The sequence below is a fragment of the Heteronotia binoei genome, chromosome 1 (genome assembly GCF_032191835.1).
Source record: "Heteronotia binoei isolate CCM8104 ecotype False Entrance Well chromosome 1, APGP_CSIRO_Hbin_v1, whole genome shotgun sequence".
NCBI classification, from domain to species: Eukaryota; Metazoa; Chordata; class Lepidosauria; order Squamata; family Gekkonidae; genus Heteronotia; species Heteronotia binoei.
In genome coordinates, this window is record NC_083223.1 from 250,916,667 (window position 1) to 250,936,820 (window position 20,154).

The window sequence follows — 20,154 nt, forward strand, 5'->3', positions numbered from 1 at the left end:
TCTTGGAGGACTGGCTACATCAGGGGTGTATGGCCTAATATGTAAAGGAGTTCCTGCTACAATAAAAGCCCCTACTATAGGCAGATTGCTCACATGCCAGCTGATGTGAATGTTGAAGAATCTTCTGTCTTGTATCTTCCTGGCTCATAATGCCTTCTTGTTGTGTTTCTCTTCCTACTCCCTCTCCCTGGTCCCCCTAACAGCTGGTGACCCGAGGGTGTGAGACACGGGAGCTAACCCTGCTTCGGAATGGAGTTGGCCAGCTGGGATTCCAGATGGACCCGGAGGGTTTCGTGACCGAGGTGGAGCGCTTCACCTTTGCTGAGAAAGCCGGTCTTCAGCCCGGAGCACGCCTGGTCCGTGTCTGCGAGAGGGCTCTGCCCAGCCTCAGCCACAGCCAAACCTCTGAGCTTCTTCGCACTGCCAAGAAGGTTACCATCACGGTCGTTCCCCCGGATGAAAATGGGAAGCCCAGGAGGTGAGGCTGCTGTGGGCTTGGGGGAGGGCAACCCTGATGTGTTTCTTGGGCTTTGATTTCTTTCCTGCCATTCTTTGTCCTGGTGATTGACTCTCTTTCTGTGTAAGCAGCCAGACTGATTTCGTACTCACCTTATGCCACTCTCATGTTCTGAAAGTGGTCTCAAAGCAGGGCTCTTGCTGTGGGTGCGGGGGGATAGGGTGGTGTGCTCCCTCTATGTATGACCATGGCAAAGTGGCAGAGGAGGAGGCAACTGCAGACTTGCTGACAGTCAAAGCAATAAGTAGTAGCTCAAGAGACTGAAATGGTGATGGAGAGTGCCAGCCAGTCAGAGCCAACTTCTGGTGTCCTCACAGGGTTTTTGAGGCAAGAAACTAACAGAAGTGGTTTTGCTATTGCCTGCCTGTGGACTTGGACTTTCTTGGTGATCTCCATCCAACTACTAACCAGGGCCAACCCTGCTTAACTTCCAAGGTCTGACCAGATTGGACTCACCTGGGCCATCCAGGTCAGGGTGGAAACCTAAGAGCAGGGGTGGTCAAACTTGCTTACTGTAAGAGCCACATAGAATAAATGTCAGATGTTTGAGAGCCGTAAGGAAGGAAGAAAAAATAGATGAAGGGAGGAGAGGTGGAAAGAAAGCAACTTTAACTTTACATGCATTCTCCAAGCTGCTAACTGGCTTGACTTGGAGAAGTGGTTTAAAGAAACAAATGCCTTTTCCAAGTTGGCCAACATGGTGGTGGGGGCTACGAGAACCACACGATATGTGGAAGAGCCACATATGGCTCCCAAGCCACAGTTTGGCCACCCCTGCCTGAGACCTTAGGAATTCTATCTGGTATAATAATAATTGTAGAGTTGGAAGGGACCTCCTGGGTCATCTATTCCAGCCTCCTGCACAATGCAGGAAACTCACAAATACCTCCCCCTAAATTCTGTACCATAATTATTATTATTATTACTTTAATTTTCTATCCCGCCGTCTCTGCAAGCGGACTCAGGGCAGCTAACAGTCAGAAACTGCTGGCCTTGAGCTGGCTGTCCTTGGGCAACCACTCATAGTTTAGGGGTGCACTGACTGTCCAGACTGCCTGTACCTGCCTCTCTGATTATTTGGGTTTTATTTTTTTCAGAATGAAAACTGAGACTCTGCAAATGCCAAATTTTATATTAAGTTCTACACTTGTACTGGAGATCTCATAGATGTACAGAATGCATCCAGAGCACTGGATTGGCTAGGAAGAGGGGGCAAACAGTTCTAGTCACAGGACAGAATTTCTGCATTGAGAAACAAATTGTGGCACTGGAGCGTGTGTGGAAAGCAGAGAGCTTTCCTCCTCCTCCATGAAGAGGTACAAAGTGCCCAGTCCTCACCATCTAATTTGGCACATCCTGCTTACAGATGTCTGGAAATTGTAAATGGGGCTTTTGGGTTAGGGCTGTGCCTTTCTTTTCACCTTCAATACCAGCAGTTCTGTAGACGTTTGCTTACTTTACTTATTGAAAATATTTAAATCCCACCTTTCTGCGATGTTCAAAGTTAAGACATTGTCCTTACCAGTAGTTAATTCCACTAAATGCATGTCAAAATAATTCTGTTTTGCACCTTTTATGGATGGAAGAGAGTATAGAGAGTTTCTGTACCATTTCTGGCAGGCTGTTCCAAACTGGGAACGCAGCCTCTGAAAAAGAACAGGCACAGGCTGCAACCCAGGTAGGTGGGACTGTCAGAAAGTGAGGCACCTCATGATTGAGGGGAGCCTCCACATTCAGAGACACTACACTTCTGAATCCCAGAGCCAGGAGGCAACATCAGGCAAAGGTCTTGGCCTCTGTGTCCTGTTGTTGGCCCTCCAGAGGAACTGGCTGGCAGGTGTATGAGACAGGATGCTGGACTAGATGGAACATTGGTCTGATCCAGCAGGGCTCTTCTTATGTCCTTATTACCTTAGTTGGTGTACAGGCTCATATGGGGAAGGCAGTCCTTTAGTCCAACCAATCTCCCTCAACTGAAGTTTCTGAACAGTTTTCAGGGGCAGCCCTGCATATACCACCTCAAAGCCATTGATAAATGGAAAGGTGAGCAACGAGATTAAAAATAAGGGTTACAATTTTATTTGTTTGGATATTTTGTTTGGATATTTTAATGCTGCTTTTCTGTGCTGAGCATAGATTCAAAGCAACTTAAAATACAAGGAAGTAACAGGCCCTAAGTATGTGCAAAAATACAACAAACCTTCTCCACAAGAGAAGAGAGCAGGTGGTAAAAGCTCTGTCCTGATGGCAACAGTCTCTCCAGGCATGTTGTTCCTTCCAGGAGGCAGCTCACTTTACACTTGCAGTGCTGGGCTGCAGCAACCCAATGAGAAATTAGTCATCTACTGCAAAAGGCCTCACAAGACGTTCCACTTGATATAATTTCCAGAGAATAGTTTGTGCCCACCCTCTTGGAGTATCCCTTCTTGGACAGGACTCTGATGCCATTTGGCTTGTTCATCTTGGGCAGGAGTTTCTCGGAACTCTACCAGAAATCCTTGCAAGAGAAAAGGAGGAGTGAACCGCCAGCCGGGGAGGCAGAACTGACCAGGCCAGGGAGTGAAGCCGGGTTCAAGCCAGCCACAGTTCAGGTCCTCCACTCGCTGTCCCTGCAGGACGGGCCCCCTCACAGCCTGACAGAGGAGAGGACTGAGTTTCTTCGGAGTCACAGTGATGGAGCGCCCTTGCCCTCAAACCCGTGAGTAGCCCCCAGTCTCTGGCCCAGAGTTTCTGCACTGCCTTTCTGGACATTCACAGCACACCTGTTCTGTCTGCCTTTTCCACAAATATAGCCCTGGTCACAAGCTGGCTTTGGAAGTGCCAGCCAGGCCCCAAAACAGCCTATTAGGAAGATTAACTATTAGAAATCCCTCCCTTTCAATCTCTTTCCCCCTGTACTGCCTGAACAGCCAAAGAAGAGGGCAGAGAAAAAGTGCTTTATATCTGTGCTGGCAGAGATATAAAGAGGCATTTGTGTTCCCCCTCCAACACCTGTTTCTATGCAAGGATCCCAATATAGAAGGAGTTCCAGGTGGCTGGAAGGGGGAAAAGGTTTGGAATCCAAAAGAACACTCAAGGTCTCTCAGTGGGCCAGGTTCAGGTTGGTGGCCGCTAGTTGCTAACCTCCATTATTAGCATTCACATTCTTTCAAAAGCAGACAGGGCAGGCCTGGTCCAGACAGTGTGGGTGATGCCCCATGCAGTTTCTCCAGTGTTAGTCAGCTTTTTCAAATGTGTGAAACTGTGAAGCTGTGAAAAACACTTTTTGTTTGACTCCAGGATGTGGTTGGATCTAAATTTGACCAACTTGGCTGTTGAGAAGTGGAGGCAAGAAGGAACTGGGGAGGGAAAAACTTGAAGAAAATGTGATTCAGGCCTGATGCCTCAGTTGTGCCTCACTGAGGGACAGGAAAGAAGGTTGCCTTTTGCTTTGAATCTTGGGATTTCCCATTCCAGTGGAGAAATCACCATAAGAGACAGAAGTGTGGGTGGGAAGGAGAACCCCTCTGTCAGATTTCATTTGAGGATAAGTTGGTGCAGGATTAGGCACCAGACAGGTTGTGGCCTGAAAGTGGCTTTATCTGGCTGCTGGTTAGGATTGCCAGCTCTGAGTTGGGAAATACCTGGGGTTGAGCCTGAAGATGGCAGGGTTTGGGGAGGGGAAGGACTTTCCAAAGCAGTTGATTTCTCCAGGTGAACAAATCTCTGTTGCCTAGAGATGAATTGTAAAGAAAGAAAACCACAGAAAAAGTCTTAGCATATAAAAAGCAATCAAACTGTGCAGCAACACAAATTCAAGTATACTATATATCTATTTTTCTAGTGTCTCATTTATTGTAACAAATAAAGATGGAATTTTAAAGTGACTCTGTGCCAGTTAATTTCTTAGCGTACCGTAACAAACTGCTTAAATATAGTAATCCAATCACAATCTCTTTCCACTCTTCCTAACAACATGAAACTATTCTCTAGTCTTAGAGTCCTCGGTCCCAGGAAACTTGGATCACAACAGTCCCTATCAGGGCTTTTGTTGAACAGGAACACAGTTCCAGCTGGCTTGGTGTCAGGGAGTGTGGCCTAATATGCAACTGAATTCCTGCTGGGCATTTTCTACCAAAGAAAGCCCTGGTCTCTATTCTTTGTCGTTAGCAACTCCTGATACCTTGCACAAAGTTAAATCAATCCAGTAACTCCGTATACTTTAATTTGTGTTGTTCCATAGTTTGATTGCTTTGTATGGTATCACCTGGAGGTTGGGAACCCTGCTCTTCGTAGCAAATTTTTGTCATAATGTGGTGGAATGAAAGAAAATGGCTTTCAAACATTGTAGGAATGGAGTAGGGCTGTGAGGAGAGCAGAAGGAGCATGTTTGTACTTAACTGTTGTGTGTGTCTCCTTATTTTGATTCTCCCTGATTGTGATGCTGCAGCCCACTGGGCTGAGGTTCCTGACAAACTGTTAAGCGGTTTGAGAGCTGGATGGCAAGCTCTCACAGAATGGGTGTGGCCAGGGCTGTTTCTGTAGCAGGAACTCCTTTGCATATTAGGCCACACCCCACTGATGAAGCCAATCCTCCTGGAGCTTACAGTAGGCCCTGTAAGAAGAGCCCTGTAAGCGCCTGGAGGATTGGCTACATCAGGGCTGTGTGGCCTAATATGCAAAGGAGTTCCTGCTACAAAAAAAAGCCCTGGGTGTGGCTGCCTCCCCTAATTTGCCATATCTCTCTTGCCATGAGTGGATAGTGCTGATTGCCTAGAACAGGCCATCCAAATGGATTCCCAGATCCCTCTGAACTGGAGTGAGTACCCTCTGAGAATACAAGGTGACCATCACAGAGATGGGTCATCTGAACACCAGTGTTGTGTAGACTAGTAGACAGAATGGTGGACTGGGACCTTGGGTGACCTGGGTTTGAATCCCCACTTCTATCGTGGTAACTCCCTCGGTGACCTTGGATCCATCACAAACTCTCAGCCTGGCCTACCTCAGAGGACTGTGAGAAAACAGAGAAGGGGAGAGTGATGTTCTAAGCTGTTTTGAGTCCCAGCTCTGGGGTGGTGGTGGGGAAGCTGGGTATGAATATTTATTGTGTATTTAAGCAGCAGCTGGACAAACACTTGTCAGGTATGCTCTGGGCTGATCCTGCATTGAGCAGGGGGTTGGACTAGATGGCCTGTATGGTCCCTTCCAACTCTGTGATTCTATAAATATATGCAAATACATCCCAAGCAGGCTCTAATTGCTGTAAACAGGAATATTTCCTTCAAGGAAAGCTGCCTTGGAGATCTTAGGGTGGGGTGAGGTGGAATGTGGAAACGGAAAGGCCATTTTTTCCCCTTCTGTAGAGGTAGCTCATCTGTGATGAAATGTCTGGAGCGAAATTACTCTGCACAATTTTAGTGGTGCCTGCTCCACCCAGCGTGGCCTACTGTGTTCTGTATTATATGGGGTCAAGGCTGAGGCTTAGAGGCAAAGCTTCCTCTTTGGAGGCAGAAGGTCCCAGGTTCATTCCCTGATATCTCCATTTGAGAGGATCAAGTGGTAGGGTGATGTGGAAGACTTTGGCCTGAGGCCCAGGAGAGCTGATGCCAGTCGGCGGAGACAATACCAAAGGTCTGACTCATTATAAGGCAGCTTTGTGTATTTGTATGTTCATGATTTTGGAAGAAGGGTTTGGCATGTCCTCCTTTTCCAGCAAAAGAACTGAGTAAATAGTCCTTGGTATCTTTCCAGCTTCAGCGCTGAGGAAATTCCACTGTGAGGGAATGATGGGGAATAGTTCCCCCCCAACACACACCAGGTGGCACATACTTACAAATTTGATATATTTATAGTTGTCAGAATAGGCTTTGCCATACAGGGGCTAGACATGATTACTGGGTTCCAATTCTGCTCCCATCCCTCAACATAAATACGTTGTCTCTCCATGTCTTTTTTCCCTCAGGGTACCATCTCAGGACACCCCTGTCCTCCCTAGTCCCCCTCCTGACCTAATCTTGGCTGCCACACCTAAAGTCCCTCCAGACCAGGGGACTGTAAGTATCTGGGTATTGTCCTAATATGTGTATGTGTACCTTTTCCTGTAGATGACTGGGGAAGTCATCCTGTAGATTTCCTGTGTAGATGACTGGGGAAGGCAATGGCAAACCACCCCGTAAAAAGTCTGCCATGAAAACGTTGTGAAAGCAATGTCACCCCAGAGTTGGAAACAACTGGTGCTTGCATAGGGGACTACATTTACCTTTACTTTTTACCTTTTCCTGAGTTCTGGATGCCTCAAGTCTAGGTTTATAAAATTATGCATGGGGTGTAGAGAGCTGACAGAGAGAAATTTTCTTTCTCCTTCTCCCAGAATAGTAGAACTCGAGGGCATCTAATGAAGTTGATGGGCAATAGGTTCAGGACAGACAAAAGGAAATACTACTTTACACAGAGAGTGATTAAAATATGGAATGCATTGCCAGGGTATGTAGTGATGGCCACAGGATTAAACAGCTTTCAAAGAGGATTAGATAGCTTCAGAGAGGATGTCTTTCAATGGCTACTAGCCCTGGTGACAGAGGGGAACCTCCACATTCAGAGGTACTAATTCTCTGAATCCCAGAGCCAGGAGCAATGTTAGAGGAAGGCCTGGGCCTCTGTGCCCTTTTGCTGGCCCTCCAGAAGAACTGGCTGACCACCATGTAAGACAAGATGCTGGACTAGACAGACCACTGGCCTGATCCAGCTGTTCTCTTCTTTTGTTCTCATCTCATATGAAAAACCCTAGATTTAAATGACTTTGTCAAATCATCTTGTGTGTGCCTCTTCTATCTAATTGGTTCAGTGCTGGGCTGAGATGTAGATGATTCTGCACCAACTGGGAACAGTGACCACAAATTAAGCTCAGCATTCACGTCAGAGGAAAATTGCCCCCAAAGTCCAAAACAATCACTTTTGATTTTAAAAGAGGAAATTTTGCAACAAGGAGCTGTCTGGTCAGAAGGAAATTAAAACAGAGAAGTTAGAATGTCAGATCCCTCCAGGATGCCTAGAAATGATTTGAAACTACACTGAGACCCCAAATCTCTGTTTTTATGGTATTGTTTTAACTCTGTTGTTTTATTGTTGTGAGCCCCCCTAAGCCCACTTGCAGGATAGGGCAGGGTATAAATCTAAAAATTAAATTAAATTAAAATGAATACATACTTTTTACAATTGTAAAAGGATGTCTGCGTGGTTAACAACCCATGCCAAGGAAGCTATAAAAGGAAAAAGGCTTCATTTTTAAAAATGGAAGGGTTCTCCCCCCCCCCCCCCTCCAAATAAGCTGAACAGAAGGGATCACGGGTTCTGGCAAAACAAAATAAGTTGACAATAAGTCAAGCTAAAAGAGAATTTGAGGAGCCAATAAAATTTTGTTAATGACACAGAAATAGCACTTCTGTTGACATTTTTATCCATCATCAGCCAGTGTGGCATAGTGGTTACAAGTGTCAGATTAGTATCTAGAAAACCTGGGGTCAAATCCCCACCGGTGCCATGCAGACTTAACCAACCTCATACGGTTGTTGTGAGCATAAAATGCAATGCAGAAGGGGGAAATGCTGTAAGCTGCTTTGGGTCCCCATTGTGGACAAACGTGGGATATAAATGAAGGAAATAAATCTGCAGTTGTGTCCCTCACTAATATATAATCAGGTGTTTTTTTTAAAACACCTTGCTTTTCCTTCCTGTGTTCAGTGAAGTCCAGACAATTGTTTTGGTGAAAAGAAAGGAAAGCTGAGATTCTTTGCTGAATTTCACATTCAATATTAAAAGCTGTATTTGCCCAGAACTATAAAATGCACAGAATCCTTTTCTGTCTTCCAGGACCATCCTGGAGATCCTGTTGCAAACAAGAAAGGTTCCATCACGAGTCAAGAGGTCAGAGGTTCCCGGACTCTTCCCCGTGGGGAGAGGGCATCTTCCCCCTCTGAGCCCAGCGAAACAGAGAAGTTCCTGCCACGCACACTTTCCCTCAGGAACTCCATCACCAAAAGTAAGCCTCTCCCCTCCCCCCCTGCTCCATAAACACAAATGCTGACTTTGGCCTCCTACAGCAGAGGCACCAGTTTTGCTACCCTTGGCTGGCTCACTGTTTTCCTTCCGGAGGACTGAGGAACTTGTGTTCTCCTCTACCCACAGTCCTTTCTGAAGCTGGCGATTCCCTGGAGGACGAGTGGGAGTCCATTGCTAATCTGGCATCTGCTTGCAACAGCATCTTGGAAGCTCTCTCCAGGGAAGGTATTCTGTGACCTGGGGCAAGGCTTTCCGGGGGTGGGGGTGGGCACTGGAATCAGATCTAAGAGCAAGCCAAGAGCATGTGCAGATGGAGCTGAGGGCTATGGCAAACAGCAAGCAGAAGAATCCTGGTGCTTACAACAGGTGCCGATTTAACCATGGGAGGGCATCTCAGAAGTCTGTTTTGGGGAACAAGTTGGGGCTTAGAAGGGCTGTGTCAGGGCAGGGATAGTCCAGAGGGATCCTGGTTCTAGTCGCAAAGAGCCAGCTTCTGACAGTGATGGAATGAAGGATCCCAACTGGTTCTGTGATGCAAGCCCCCCCAGATGTCATGCTTTTTGCCTTAGGAGAAGAAGAGAGCAGGCAGGGTTCAGTGGCAACACGCCAGGGGAGGGAGCATGAGAACTGCTTTGCTGTTTCTGACCCAAAGCCCAACATTAGCCAATAATCGCTGCCCAAGTCCAATGAGCAAGGCCTATGAAGCAAGGGTTCCTCTGCTCTTGAGGATCTGTGGTATCCTAAGAAAAGTGCTACCAAACAGAGAGCCAGTTTGGTGTAGTGGTTAAGTGTGTGGACTCTTATCTGGGATAACCAGATTTGATTCCCCACTCCTCCACTTGCAGCTTCTGGAATGGCCTTGGGTTAGCCATAGCTATTGCAGGAGTTGTCATTGAAAGGGCATCTGCTGTGAGAGCCCTCTCAGCCCCACCTACCTCACAGGGTGTCTGTTGTGGAAGGAGAACATATAGGAGATTGTAAGCCACTCTGAGTCTCTGATTCAGGTAGAAGGGCAGAGTATAAATCTGCAGTCTTCTTCCATCAACCATACTTGGCTGATAGGTCTGCCTTCTTCCACAAGGTTGTCTAATGCTTTGTTGAAACTATGGCCCTTTTCACATTACTGTTCTAAATGGGATGTTATTCATTGTTGGCCCAATTTTGAGTAAAGCGATACAAGGATGGGGGTTTTATACAGTGAATTTCCTTCCATTAATGAGCTGTCTCTGAAATGCTATGGTAATTTCAAACAGTGTCGCTTTTTCCCTTACCCGTTTTTGCCATGCAATCTTCCTTGGACTTTTTAAAAACATTCTAATGTGAGAGCTATAGTGCAAAACTGCTGCGGCACTGAAGTACTATAGTGGCACCATTGAGATGCTGTAGTGGTTTAGCGCTATAGCTCTCACATTAGAACTTTTTTTTCAAGTCTGAGGAGGAAAAGGGGCAGGAGAAAAAGCAGCATTGTAGAAAACATGGACGTTTTAAAAAATGACCGATTCAGGAGTGCAGCAAAGGGGTTGACAATGGAAAAAAGCAGTTTCCCTCAAAAGCGGCTCAACCACGCTTTGCTAATCAGACGCAAGCGGGTTTGTATGAGTAAATAAACTCCGCTAGCAGCTGGTTACTCAAACAGATCTGTCTGAAATGACAGGAAAAAATCTATTAGTAACCAGTTACTAAATTGGAACATGAAAGCAGTTTGAAAAGGGCCTGTCCATCATGGTGTTGGCCCTCATTGTGTCCTGTGGCAGTGAGTTCCATAAAACAAGAACATGAAACCAGAGAGAGAGAAAAATAGAGTGCACGTTGGAAGGCGCTCTTCATTTTTGGCTTGGGCTGGGTCTCTGATCTTGTGCCTCTTTTCCTGCCTCCCAGGACAACACGTGCTGGAGAGCAGGGAATCTTTGTGTACGGCCGTCCAGAGGGGCACCGCTCCGCAGCAACCCACTGAGGAGTAAGAAGGGGCTGCATGTGTGTCTGTCCGTTCGAGCATGCTGGGGGGAAACAAGTAGCATGGGGAGATCTCCTCCACCCTTCAGGGCCCCCAACACCACATTTCAACCTGCTGCCCCCTTCCCTCCCATCTCCGGGGCAATCCCTTTCACGATTCCTGCTTCCTCTTCTGCTGCTCTGCAAAGACCTGCGCGTGGGGACATCTAGTGGCCAGATAGTGCACTGCTGTCCATTCTGCCGCAGTTTGACTCCCTGTGCTTTCTTTCCCGCTGCTGCTAGCTGCTCCTTTTCAGGGCACCCTCTTCTCAGTATTGGTGGGCTGTTTTTTGAGAGGCAGGTTGATTTAATTGTACACCCAGGCAGCCACTGTGCCCACAGCCACAAAGTGTTTTGTTGGGGATAGGCCTCTTGACCTGGATAGTCCAGGCTAGCCTGATCTGTTCCGATCTCAGGAGCTAAGCGGTGTCAACACTTGCTAGTACTTGGATGGGAGACTTCCAAGGACTACCAGGGTTGTGATGCAGAGGCAGGCAATGACAAACCATCTCTGATCATCTCAAGAAACAACAACAGGCCAGGCATGGAAAGTTCCTCGCAAGCATCTCCGTAGGATTGCAAAAGCAGCCCAGGGGTTCATGCAAGATCTGAAATGAACTGGGGCGGGGGGGAATCAATCATATGCTTGTTTGTTGGTGGTTGAGACATGCATGTTAATTTAATTCAATTGAAGAAGGCTGGGAGGGGTTGAAACTTTAGGAAAAGCAAAGACAGGATAGTGGCCAGGAAAGGGAGTAGGAATTTAAAGCTTGCAAGCTAAAAAGGATAAGGCCTCCTGGTGTGTAAGGAAGCATTCAGTTAGCAAGGAGAATAGAAATTTCCCAGAGCAGCTCTGTGTGTGTGTGTGTGTGTGTTTACTTGCAACACATTAACTGGCTGCCAATATCTTCCTTCCCCCTCCTCCCCAAACCCCCCTATCACCCTGCCCAGATCACAGCAAGCTCTCAGCCTCGCAGACAAGGTCCTGCATTTGGAATCCACGCTCAAGAAACTACAGGATGATCTTCAGAGGGTGAGATGGAAAAACAGAGGCAGGAAACTGGGGGCGGAAAAGGGAATGCAGGGCCCTGCCAGATCAAAGATCCTTTTCCTTGAAGGAAGGAATGCCCAGCGGCTGCTGTGTTTGAAACAAGGATTATCAGAGTGTGCTTGGCGGGAAGGGTGTGTGCTGGTGCTTATTCTTGATTAAAGGAATATCTTTCAAGGTCAGTTTTGGAATCAGCCATGTTGCTCTGCACCAGAAACACTGGGCTGTTCTGAAAATGAAGGACTTGCTAACCCTAGGAACTCAGTTCTATGCCCTTGGCAAACCCCCTCTCTGCCAGCCTCAGAGTCCATTCAAATGCCACTGCACCCATATAAAGGGTGCTGAAAATGATTCTGTGTAAACTTGTGATGCTGCTTCATACTGAATCGAGTCCATCTAGCTCAGTGGTCTTGAGCCAACAGGTTGGGGCCCTTTGGTGGGTAACAGTACCCCACCTGCTGGATTGCAAGCCCATATAGAGCTGCCACTTTTTTTGCAGCTGTTTGGAAGGATGTGCTGCCTGGAGCGCATGCACAGAGGAACTCTGTGTCCTCACTCTCTTAGCACATGCATGCAGAGAGAAGGTGCAGGGCAAGGTTGTTTGAGGCGGAGAAGGTTCCTCTCCAGACCATGGCCTTTGTCATGTTCCTCAGTAGGGTATGAATGCTAGTCCTCATTTTGCTTTCCAATCCTGGCTCACTTGGTTTTCTACCCACCTGGTCCTGGACTTGACACTGGCGAGGTCATCACTCTGCTTCCCCTTCTTCTTGTCATGTGACTGTGATGTCATGTGCTAATTTCTAAATGAGGCTCCTTCTGGAGCCTGGGGGTGGGGAGTCAGCTCTGGAAAATCAGACTACTCATGTATTTTTTAATTTAGATATATTTATCACCAGCTTCTCTCCCCAGCAGGACCCCAAGTGGCTAAAAACGTTCTCCTCCATTTTAATCCCACAAAAACAACCTTGTGTGGTAGGTTAGGCCAAATGTGTGGGCCTGGCCCAGAGTTACCGAGTAAGCTTCCCTGGCAGAGTGGGAATTTGAACTTGGCTGTCCAAGAGCCCAGTCCTGCATTCTAACCTCTATACCATGCTGACTCTATAGCTCAATATTGTCTATTCGGAGGGCCAAACAAAACATGACAAACTGATGGGCGCCACTTGGATGCTGTCACCATTTTTAAATGATCTGATCTGAACATGCTAGAAAAGTCGGAACTCTCTGCCTGGGGCAATGATGCTCTGTATTCTTGGTGCTTGGGGCGGGGGGGGGGGCACAGTGGAAGGGCTTCTAGCCCCACTGGTGAACCTCCTGATGGCACCTGGGCTTTTTGGCCACTGTGTGACACAGAATGTTGGACTGGATGGGCCATGGCCTGATCCAACATGGCTTCTCTTACGTTCTTATGTTGTTCTTATGTATACACCCCAAAGCTGCCATTTTTTCCCGTTGTAATTCTGGGAGATCTCCTGGCCCCACCTGGAGGTTGACAACCTTAGACTGAAGAGAGGGAGAAAGCAGGGCTAGAACAAAACTGTATGTAGGGTCAAAGGACGGGAAAGTCTGTCTGTAGGAGGGAGCCAAGGGGGTGGAAGGTTGCTGGGTCTAGGCCTGGTAAAAGGGCTTCTCCCTTTTGGGGCTTCTTTGCTCACTGCTGCGCTGGGACCTGGCAGCCTTGACAGGGGCAGCATAGAGAAGCCTTGGGAGGGGACAGGAGGGGCTAATTTCACACTCCTCTGAATTGGCCAGTTGTTCTTGAGGCTTCCGGTTCCATTCAAACTGTTAGGGAGACACGGTTTTTACTTTTGTATAATCGTAAAAGAACGATAGCCGGTTCGAGAAGCAGGATAAGAAAGATGATATCATTTCAAAGCATTTTCAATATCGAAGGTGAAAGTGGGAAGGAAGCCTCGCTCCCCCGCCCTTTCCTGCCCCACAATCACAGCTCTGTCCTTGCTCTCCTCTCTCCCCACCCCAGGAGAAAGCCGAAAAGGCGGCATTGCAGGCGGAAGTGCAGAGCCTCCAAGAGAACACGCAGCGCCTGAAAGAGGCATCGGAGACGGCGGCGGCTCAGCTCAGCCAAGTCACGCAGATGCTGGGGGGGCCTCCCACGCCCCCCCACTGTCCCTGAGGCCTTGAGTCATCCCTCACACCTTTTGTTCCTAGAAGCAGAGGGTGGGGGCACATCCTGCCTCTCTCTCTCTCTCTCTCTCTCTCTCTCTTTCTTTCCCCCCATATGTACTGGAGGCACAACAGAGACTTGGCCGGTCTGTGTGATACTGGCTCCCAATTCTTCCCTCCCCATCCCACCCTGTAGCTTCAGGCCCCTCCTTGTGTTGGCTCATGATCTGTGTCCAGGGGATACACTTTTGAGCTGCTCTCGCCACTGGTTTGGAGGGACTGCGCATTTTAGGAAGGGAGGGGGAGGCAGAAAAGCAGGATCAATGCTAGGGTTGCCAGCTCTGGGTTGGGAAACACCTGGAGGTTTAGGGGTAGAGCGTGAGGAGGGCAGGGTTTGGGGGGGGCATAGCGCCACAGAGTCTAGCTTGCAAAGTGGCCATTTTCTCCTGGGGCATTGATCTCTGTCCCCTGGAAATCAGTTGCGATAGTGGGAGCTCTCCAGCCGCTACCTGGAGGTTGGTAACCCCACTCAACCCATGTAGCAAACCTGCCCAGCGCTTCCCCTTCTGGAGCAGCCACTCGCCTTCCTGTTGACTTGAGTACCAGCCGGTCACTTCCGTTTGTAGGTGTGCAACCTGCCAACCAGTGACAGGTTTTTACCGGGTTGTGACTTCAGACCCAGGAAGTCTCTCTGACTATAACCACTAGCCTCTCTGGAAATGCCCCAACTGTGGGCCCATTGGCGGATAATTCACCAGGCAATAACTGCAGACCACCTCTGGGGGGGGGGGGTAGGGGAGAGCGTCCCAGACCTGTGTTAATTTACCCTCCGTCCGGGGAGCTGAACAAGCCTTGAGATTCTCTTCCTGCTTCCCCTTCCTTCCTCCGTCCTCCTCTCGAATTCCAGCACTGATTCGGGCTGCTTTGGGTCCCACCTCTAAAGCAATTTTGGGGGGCGGGGGTGGCACCAGCCAGCATGTTCATTAACTGTGAAATTATTTGAAAGCTGTGACAGAACCCGCCCTCTTCCTGGCCCTTATTTCTGCCTCTTCTCAGCTCTCTCCCATAGCCTTGGACTCTTCCTGGGGTGGAGGCATTTGACCCAGCCAGCCGGTTGCCTCCCCCAGCGGTGCTATCCATTAATGACTTTCCCTATCTGCTCCCCACCCTCCGTCCTCTGAGCCAGGCCTTGCCCTGCCTGGGGATGCAGGAAAGATTGGGGAGTGGTCCCTCTTCCCCCTCCCTCGTTCAATCATGGTCTTTGTGTTGTGTAAATATTTGCTTTTCCAGAGAGTATGTCTGTCCGGTCTGTCTTTCTGTTTGTCTTTCTTCTCAAGGGACCAAGGTTAAGGGAGGGATGGGGTGGGAGAAGAGAATCCATTGTCCGTTCGTCTCCCCCTCCCCGACCTCTTCAGCCTCCCGTCTGTATCGGAACTGAATGTACAGAACGCGGCACCCCTACTTGTGCAATAAAGACATGGTCTGCATCTACACCATGGGCCCTTCTGTCGTCTTTGGGGAAACTGAGGCCCGGGAAAGGGAGGGGCAACACAAAAGCGGAATCTAGTGGCACCTGAAAGACAGACAACCTTGATCCCAGAATGAGCTTTAGTTAAGGGGAAGCCTTGAGTGCAGTGTTCCCTCTAAGCTGAGTTAGCGTGAGCTAGCTCACAGTTTTTTAGCCTCCGGTTCACACATTTTTTTCTTAGCTCAGGAAGGATGGCCCCAGAGCAAGCTAATTTATGCAGTAGCTCATAACAATGTCAGTAGCTCACAAAGTAGAATTTTGGCTCACAAGACTCCACAGTTTTGAGGGAGTATTGCTTGAGTGGAGGAAGGGAAGGGGGCTGCTGTTGCTTTTCACCAGCAAAGGAGATTCCCCCCCCCCCCCGCACCTTCTCATTCGTCTCCCTGTGATGCTGGTTCTTCTGATAATTCTTGGTATGATTCCAGGGGGCTTGTTTGCAGACAGTGGAAGGAAGCCATTTCTGGGCTTGTCCGGGCTTGTTCTTGTGAGACTTGTATTTAGTGGTTTGTTTCTTCTATGCGGGCTGTATAATTAGGTGGACTAAACCTTGGATCTTGTGGAGGACATTTTGTAATCAATATGATGGAACCCATGCAAGTCTCTTACCCACCTGCCATGCTCACTGGGCTTTCCCATGCACTCGACAAATCCCTACTTCCCAGCGCACATGTTTGTTCTCTCCCTTTTCTTTCAGCCCCTCTTTAGCTACTCTCTGCTCGGCTTCCTTGTCTTTGGCCACCTGGTGTACCCAGTAGCACACAGCCTTTCCAGTTTTCACAAGCTCCGTTAAGGTCCCCCTCCTTCCTTGCAAAATGGCCCTTTCCCCTCAAGAGGCTGCACTGTTTCTCAGCATTCCACTCAATGTCCCCCCCTAAGCTGCAGAGTCTTGTGAGCAAGAATTCTGCTCTGTGAGCTCCTGGCATTAAAGTTGTGTGCTCCTGGCTGTGAGCTACTACATAATTTAGTGTGCTCTGAGATCATCCTTCCTGAGTTACGACAAAAATGTGTGAGCTGGAGGCTAAAAATCTGTGAGCTGTCTCATGCTAACTCACCTTAGAAGGAACACTGATTGCACTGTTGTCAGTTTCCAGTGAGAAACTGAAATAAAACAGGGATCCGGTGGCAATTTGCAGCCTAACAACACTTCAGAGCTCACTTAGTCAGATGCATTGGAATCACTAGGTCAGTGCATTTCGACAGGGTCGGCCCTAGACTATCTGGCACCCCCCCCCCACACACACACACTGATAACATCACTGCCCTAGGCAATCGCCTGGTGGGAGGGCCAGCTCTGCATTTATATTAATTGGGATATTTGCAAGCATTCTTTGTCATCTTAGCAGCTCACCTCTTTGGGGGGAAGGGCGCTGCACATGGCAAGCCTGTTGGTTACTGCTGCACTCAAACTACAGTTTAGTGCAGTGATATACTGCTGCTTTCAGTCCAGTGGGAGCTATTTAGTTCTTCTAACGCAAAGCCATTTGTCCTGCCTCGCAAACTCTCTTCGACACACATGCATAGAAAAGACACCAGACTATTTTTTAAATACTCAATTTACTATCAAACAAATGCAAGCCCCCAGTCCCATCTGTCAACATTCTGCAATCATATCTCCCTTTCCACCCCCACCCCCCAAATTAGCAACCTCAAGGTTCACAGTTCTGACACTCACAAGCTTCTTGTGTCCCAGGGCTTGGGCCTCTCTCCAGTCTGGGCATGGGGTGGAAGGAAACATGCATGCCTGGAGCTTTCCTTTTGGCCCCATGAGCATATCACACTGTTTCATTCAGAAGCCTTCAGAGTTCAGGGTCAAGATTGTCTTTGTTCTGACCACAGTTTGATCCCGCCTTCAACCTCACTGGATACAGGATCAGTGCAAAAATGCACGAGGATGGAGTCACTCTCAGCCTCACTGAGAAATGGGCCCAGCTGTTGGACAGTTAAAGGGCTTTGCCACAAAGTCACGTTAATCATTTTCAGTCCTTGGAGATGGGGGCGGGAGGCAGATGGGCGAATTGGGGTGTGTGGCTAGGGGGACAAGGAGGTAGAGAGACTGCTTCTTGGTGCGGCAGTTTGCATCCACAGGAGTCGCTCTCCTTTTACCTCCATCTGGGTGGTCCAGGAGCTGGGAGCAATGGGATTTCTAAAATGGCTTCTTTGGCCAGGAAGCACATTGAGGAGTGAGATTGCCATGGAGTCGCTGGCTCTCAGACAGCACTGGCCCGGTTACGGTGTGCAGAGCCAAATGCTTGCAGAGGTAGGCCCGGCGCCGAAACCGCTTGGGGCAATGAGAACATCGGTAGCTGCCCTCCACGGTGCCAGGGTGTGGCATACTGGGACTGTTGGTTGCCTCAGGACTCTCATTCTCCTTGGTTCCCCCGACGTGCCCGCCACCTCGCGGCTTGTGCCAGCGACGATGGGAAGCCAGGTTGGCAGGACAACTGAAGGTCTTGCTACATTCGTGGCAGCGGTACTCAACCCGGGCAATGCGGGAACAAGAGTGTTGGGCCAGGGCAAGCGGGCCAGGGTAGGACTCTTGGCATAGCTGGCACACAAAGGCACCCAGCAAGACCACTGCATCAGGAGATCCTTCCTTGGAACCCAAGCCAGCTCTCTTAGGCAGGGGGTTCGCTTGCTTTGCCACGGCACAGGCTGAACCCAAACCGGGAGACTGCGAGGTGCAGGCTGGAGCAGATTCACCTGGTGCTGGCGATCCAGAGTTCAGACCCCGATCAAGGTAACTGGCCAGCAGAGTGGTGCTTACCAATCGCAGGGGGCTCTGGGAGGGGGGCCAGGATTCTGGCAGCCCCCCAGCTCTGGGTGGTTTCCTTTGGGCAGAGGGTAGAACCACTCCACTGGGAGGCGGCACAGCCAGCGAGTCGTCCTGCAGTGTTCTGATTCGGTAGGACACGGGGCCTTCTCGGCGCGTCCTCTTCACCAGGAACCCACGAGGCATTGTTCAGGGGCCTTGGTGTCCCGAGATCAGGACTCGCTCGACCAGCTGGAGTGAGTGAGAGTCTTGATATCCCGGTTGGGGTTTTGAGCTTCGGAAGCTCTTGCAACTAAGTTAGATCTCGGCGCTGGCACGCTTCTCTCTGCTTGCAAAAGCTGCTGCTTGCTTGGAGATTCTTTCTTTTCCTCTCGGATTCTGGGCCTTAGAAATGCTTCCAAAAGCTGGTGCAGAGGCTCTTTCTCAGTTTGCCAGGCACTTGCAGGTCGGGGACAGGTCCGATCAGAATTTCTGCAGCTGCTGCCCGCCAGTGGGTCTCTCCCTGCCCTGCCTTCAGTGGGGAGCCAGCTGGCCTCTGTGCGCAGGCTGCCCCCTATATAAAGGCCCAGGCTCCTATTGTGTGGGCTGGAGGCTGCAGATGGCTGGTGTGGGGCAGCCAATGGGCGTTGGGCTGACTGCGTGGCTGAGGGTCCCGTGGGGGCGAGGCAGCAGATGGGAGCTCCGGCCCTGGCGCGTGGGCCCTGCCATTATGCAGATTGGGGGCAAGGGGTGGCACACGACCGCCAGCCACAAAAGGGGGGGTGGGCTGTGCGCTGATACCCCAGGGAGGCTGACAGCATCAATGGACCAGGCAGAGAGGGAAGGGGGGGAGGAGAGCTGGTGGGAGGTTAACCCTTTGCAGGGAAAGGAGCGAGCAAAGGAAAGCACAATGCAGACGGGCCCTGCTGAAGCTTGCGGTTCCCCATTTAAGTACTCCACAAAAGGAAAATAAGCCCAGGCGAGGCAAATTTTTTTTTTGCAAGTATTAATTTGTTTAGCTGAAGTTCTAGCCTGCCTCATCGCACCAGCCAGAGAATCAGAAGGCTGCTCCCAAAATCACTCCAAGAGATAAAAGACTCATTAAAAATCTGAAGCTTATATTTCACCTTTGTAACTGAGAGGCATTTCATCTGACCACCTAACTTTCATTAGAGTGAAGGAATGAATGTATGTTTATCTTATTTATTTTGTTCCCTCCCAAAGATCCTACAAAGTGGCTTCCAACATTAATGAATTCTGGAGCAGAGTCAGGCCTGCTTGGCCTATCAGAGCAAGACAAGGGTCTTGGTTGTGCTTATTCGGGGAGAAAAAGGTCATTCTGTGCGTGTTCAGCAGCACCTTTTCTTGCTCTACATCTCGAGAGCTGAACCCTGCCATTGAAAATGGGCTAAGCCCTGTGGGAAGAACTTCTAGGTTGGATCTGGCTGGACTCTGTGTGTGTGTGTGTGTGTGTGTGTGTGTGAGAGAGAGAGAGAGAGAGCACGAGAGAGAGCTTTGTGGTGTTTTGTTTGTGGGACTTCTTTAGGGACTAGCATGCCTCTCTACACATTTTTAGTAGTAAATTTGGAATTGCCCAAAATAGTAGAAGAGGAGGAGTTCTTCAGCTGTACATGACAATGCAAACAAGGCAGGTGGCTTGTTCTCCAGCCACTAGGCAATATTGCCTTATTTGGTTCCCATTGAATCCAATTTAGGGCATCTCCTAAAATTTCTTCTTAGTTTTGTCACTATAAAGGCAGCCGTGTTTCCTTTCTGCTCTCTGCCTTACAAGGGACCAGAGCATTCCATGGAGTGTTAGAGAGGCGCTCCAATTAACTGCCGGCTTTTATATTCTCAACGGGAGAATTACGGTTTTTGTTTTGCTTCTTTGTCCCAGCAGCCTGTGGTGTAACTTGAAACCTGCACCGCACCCAGCACCACCCAATCCAAGTCTGCAATGCATCCGGTAATGCTCTAGAAGACGAATGCTTGGGACCTTTCTGTCCTGTCCTGAAACATCTTGTTCTCTTTTTGTCTTGAAGAGGCATCCTGATGAAGAGCCCCATAGAACACGAAAGCTTACACATCATTTGGTATTATTTTGCTTGGTTCTAAGCCAAGAGTTAGATTCAAGTTCATTAGTACCATGAGACCAACAA

At 49.1% G+C, this 20,154-nt stretch overlaps 2 protein-coding genes across 2 annotated transcripts in view; one reads left to right on the plus strand and one right to left on the minus strand.

Moving 5' to 3' along the window:
- Positions 1-15,209, plus strand: part of SIPA1 (signal-induced proliferation-associated 1) — a 47,831-nt gene extending 32,622 nt beyond the window's left edge. The window contains exons 9-16 of the mRNA XM_060252412.1: positions 204-478; positions 2,988-3,215; positions 6,462-6,552; positions 8,369-8,537; positions 8,684-8,782; positions 10,436-10,514; positions 11,501-11,582; positions 13,576-15,209. Coding sequence (XP_060108395.1) covers positions 204-478; positions 2,988-3,215; positions 6,462-6,552; positions 8,369-8,537; positions 8,684-8,782; positions 10,436-10,514; positions 11,501-11,582; positions 13,576-13,728 — 1,176 coding nt within the window. The 3' untranslated portion in view covers positions 13,729-15,209. The remainder of the gene's footprint in view (positions 1-203; positions 479-2,987; positions 3,216-6,461; positions 6,553-8,368; positions 8,538-8,683; positions 8,783-10,435; positions 10,515-11,500; positions 11,583-13,575) is intronic.
- Positions 15,210-17,366: 2,157 nt separating this feature from the next.
- On the minus strand, positions 17,367-18,254 carry LOC132587812 (insulinoma-associated protein 1a-like). The gene has a single exon (XM_060260193.1). It carries the CDS (start codon positions 18,200-18,202, stop codon positions 17,390-17,392), a length of 813 nt encoding a protein of 270 aa, XP_060116176.1. The 5' UTR covers positions 18,203-18,254; the 3' UTR covers positions 17,367-17,389.
- Between the last annotated feature and the right edge of the window lie 1,900 nt (positions 18,255-20,154).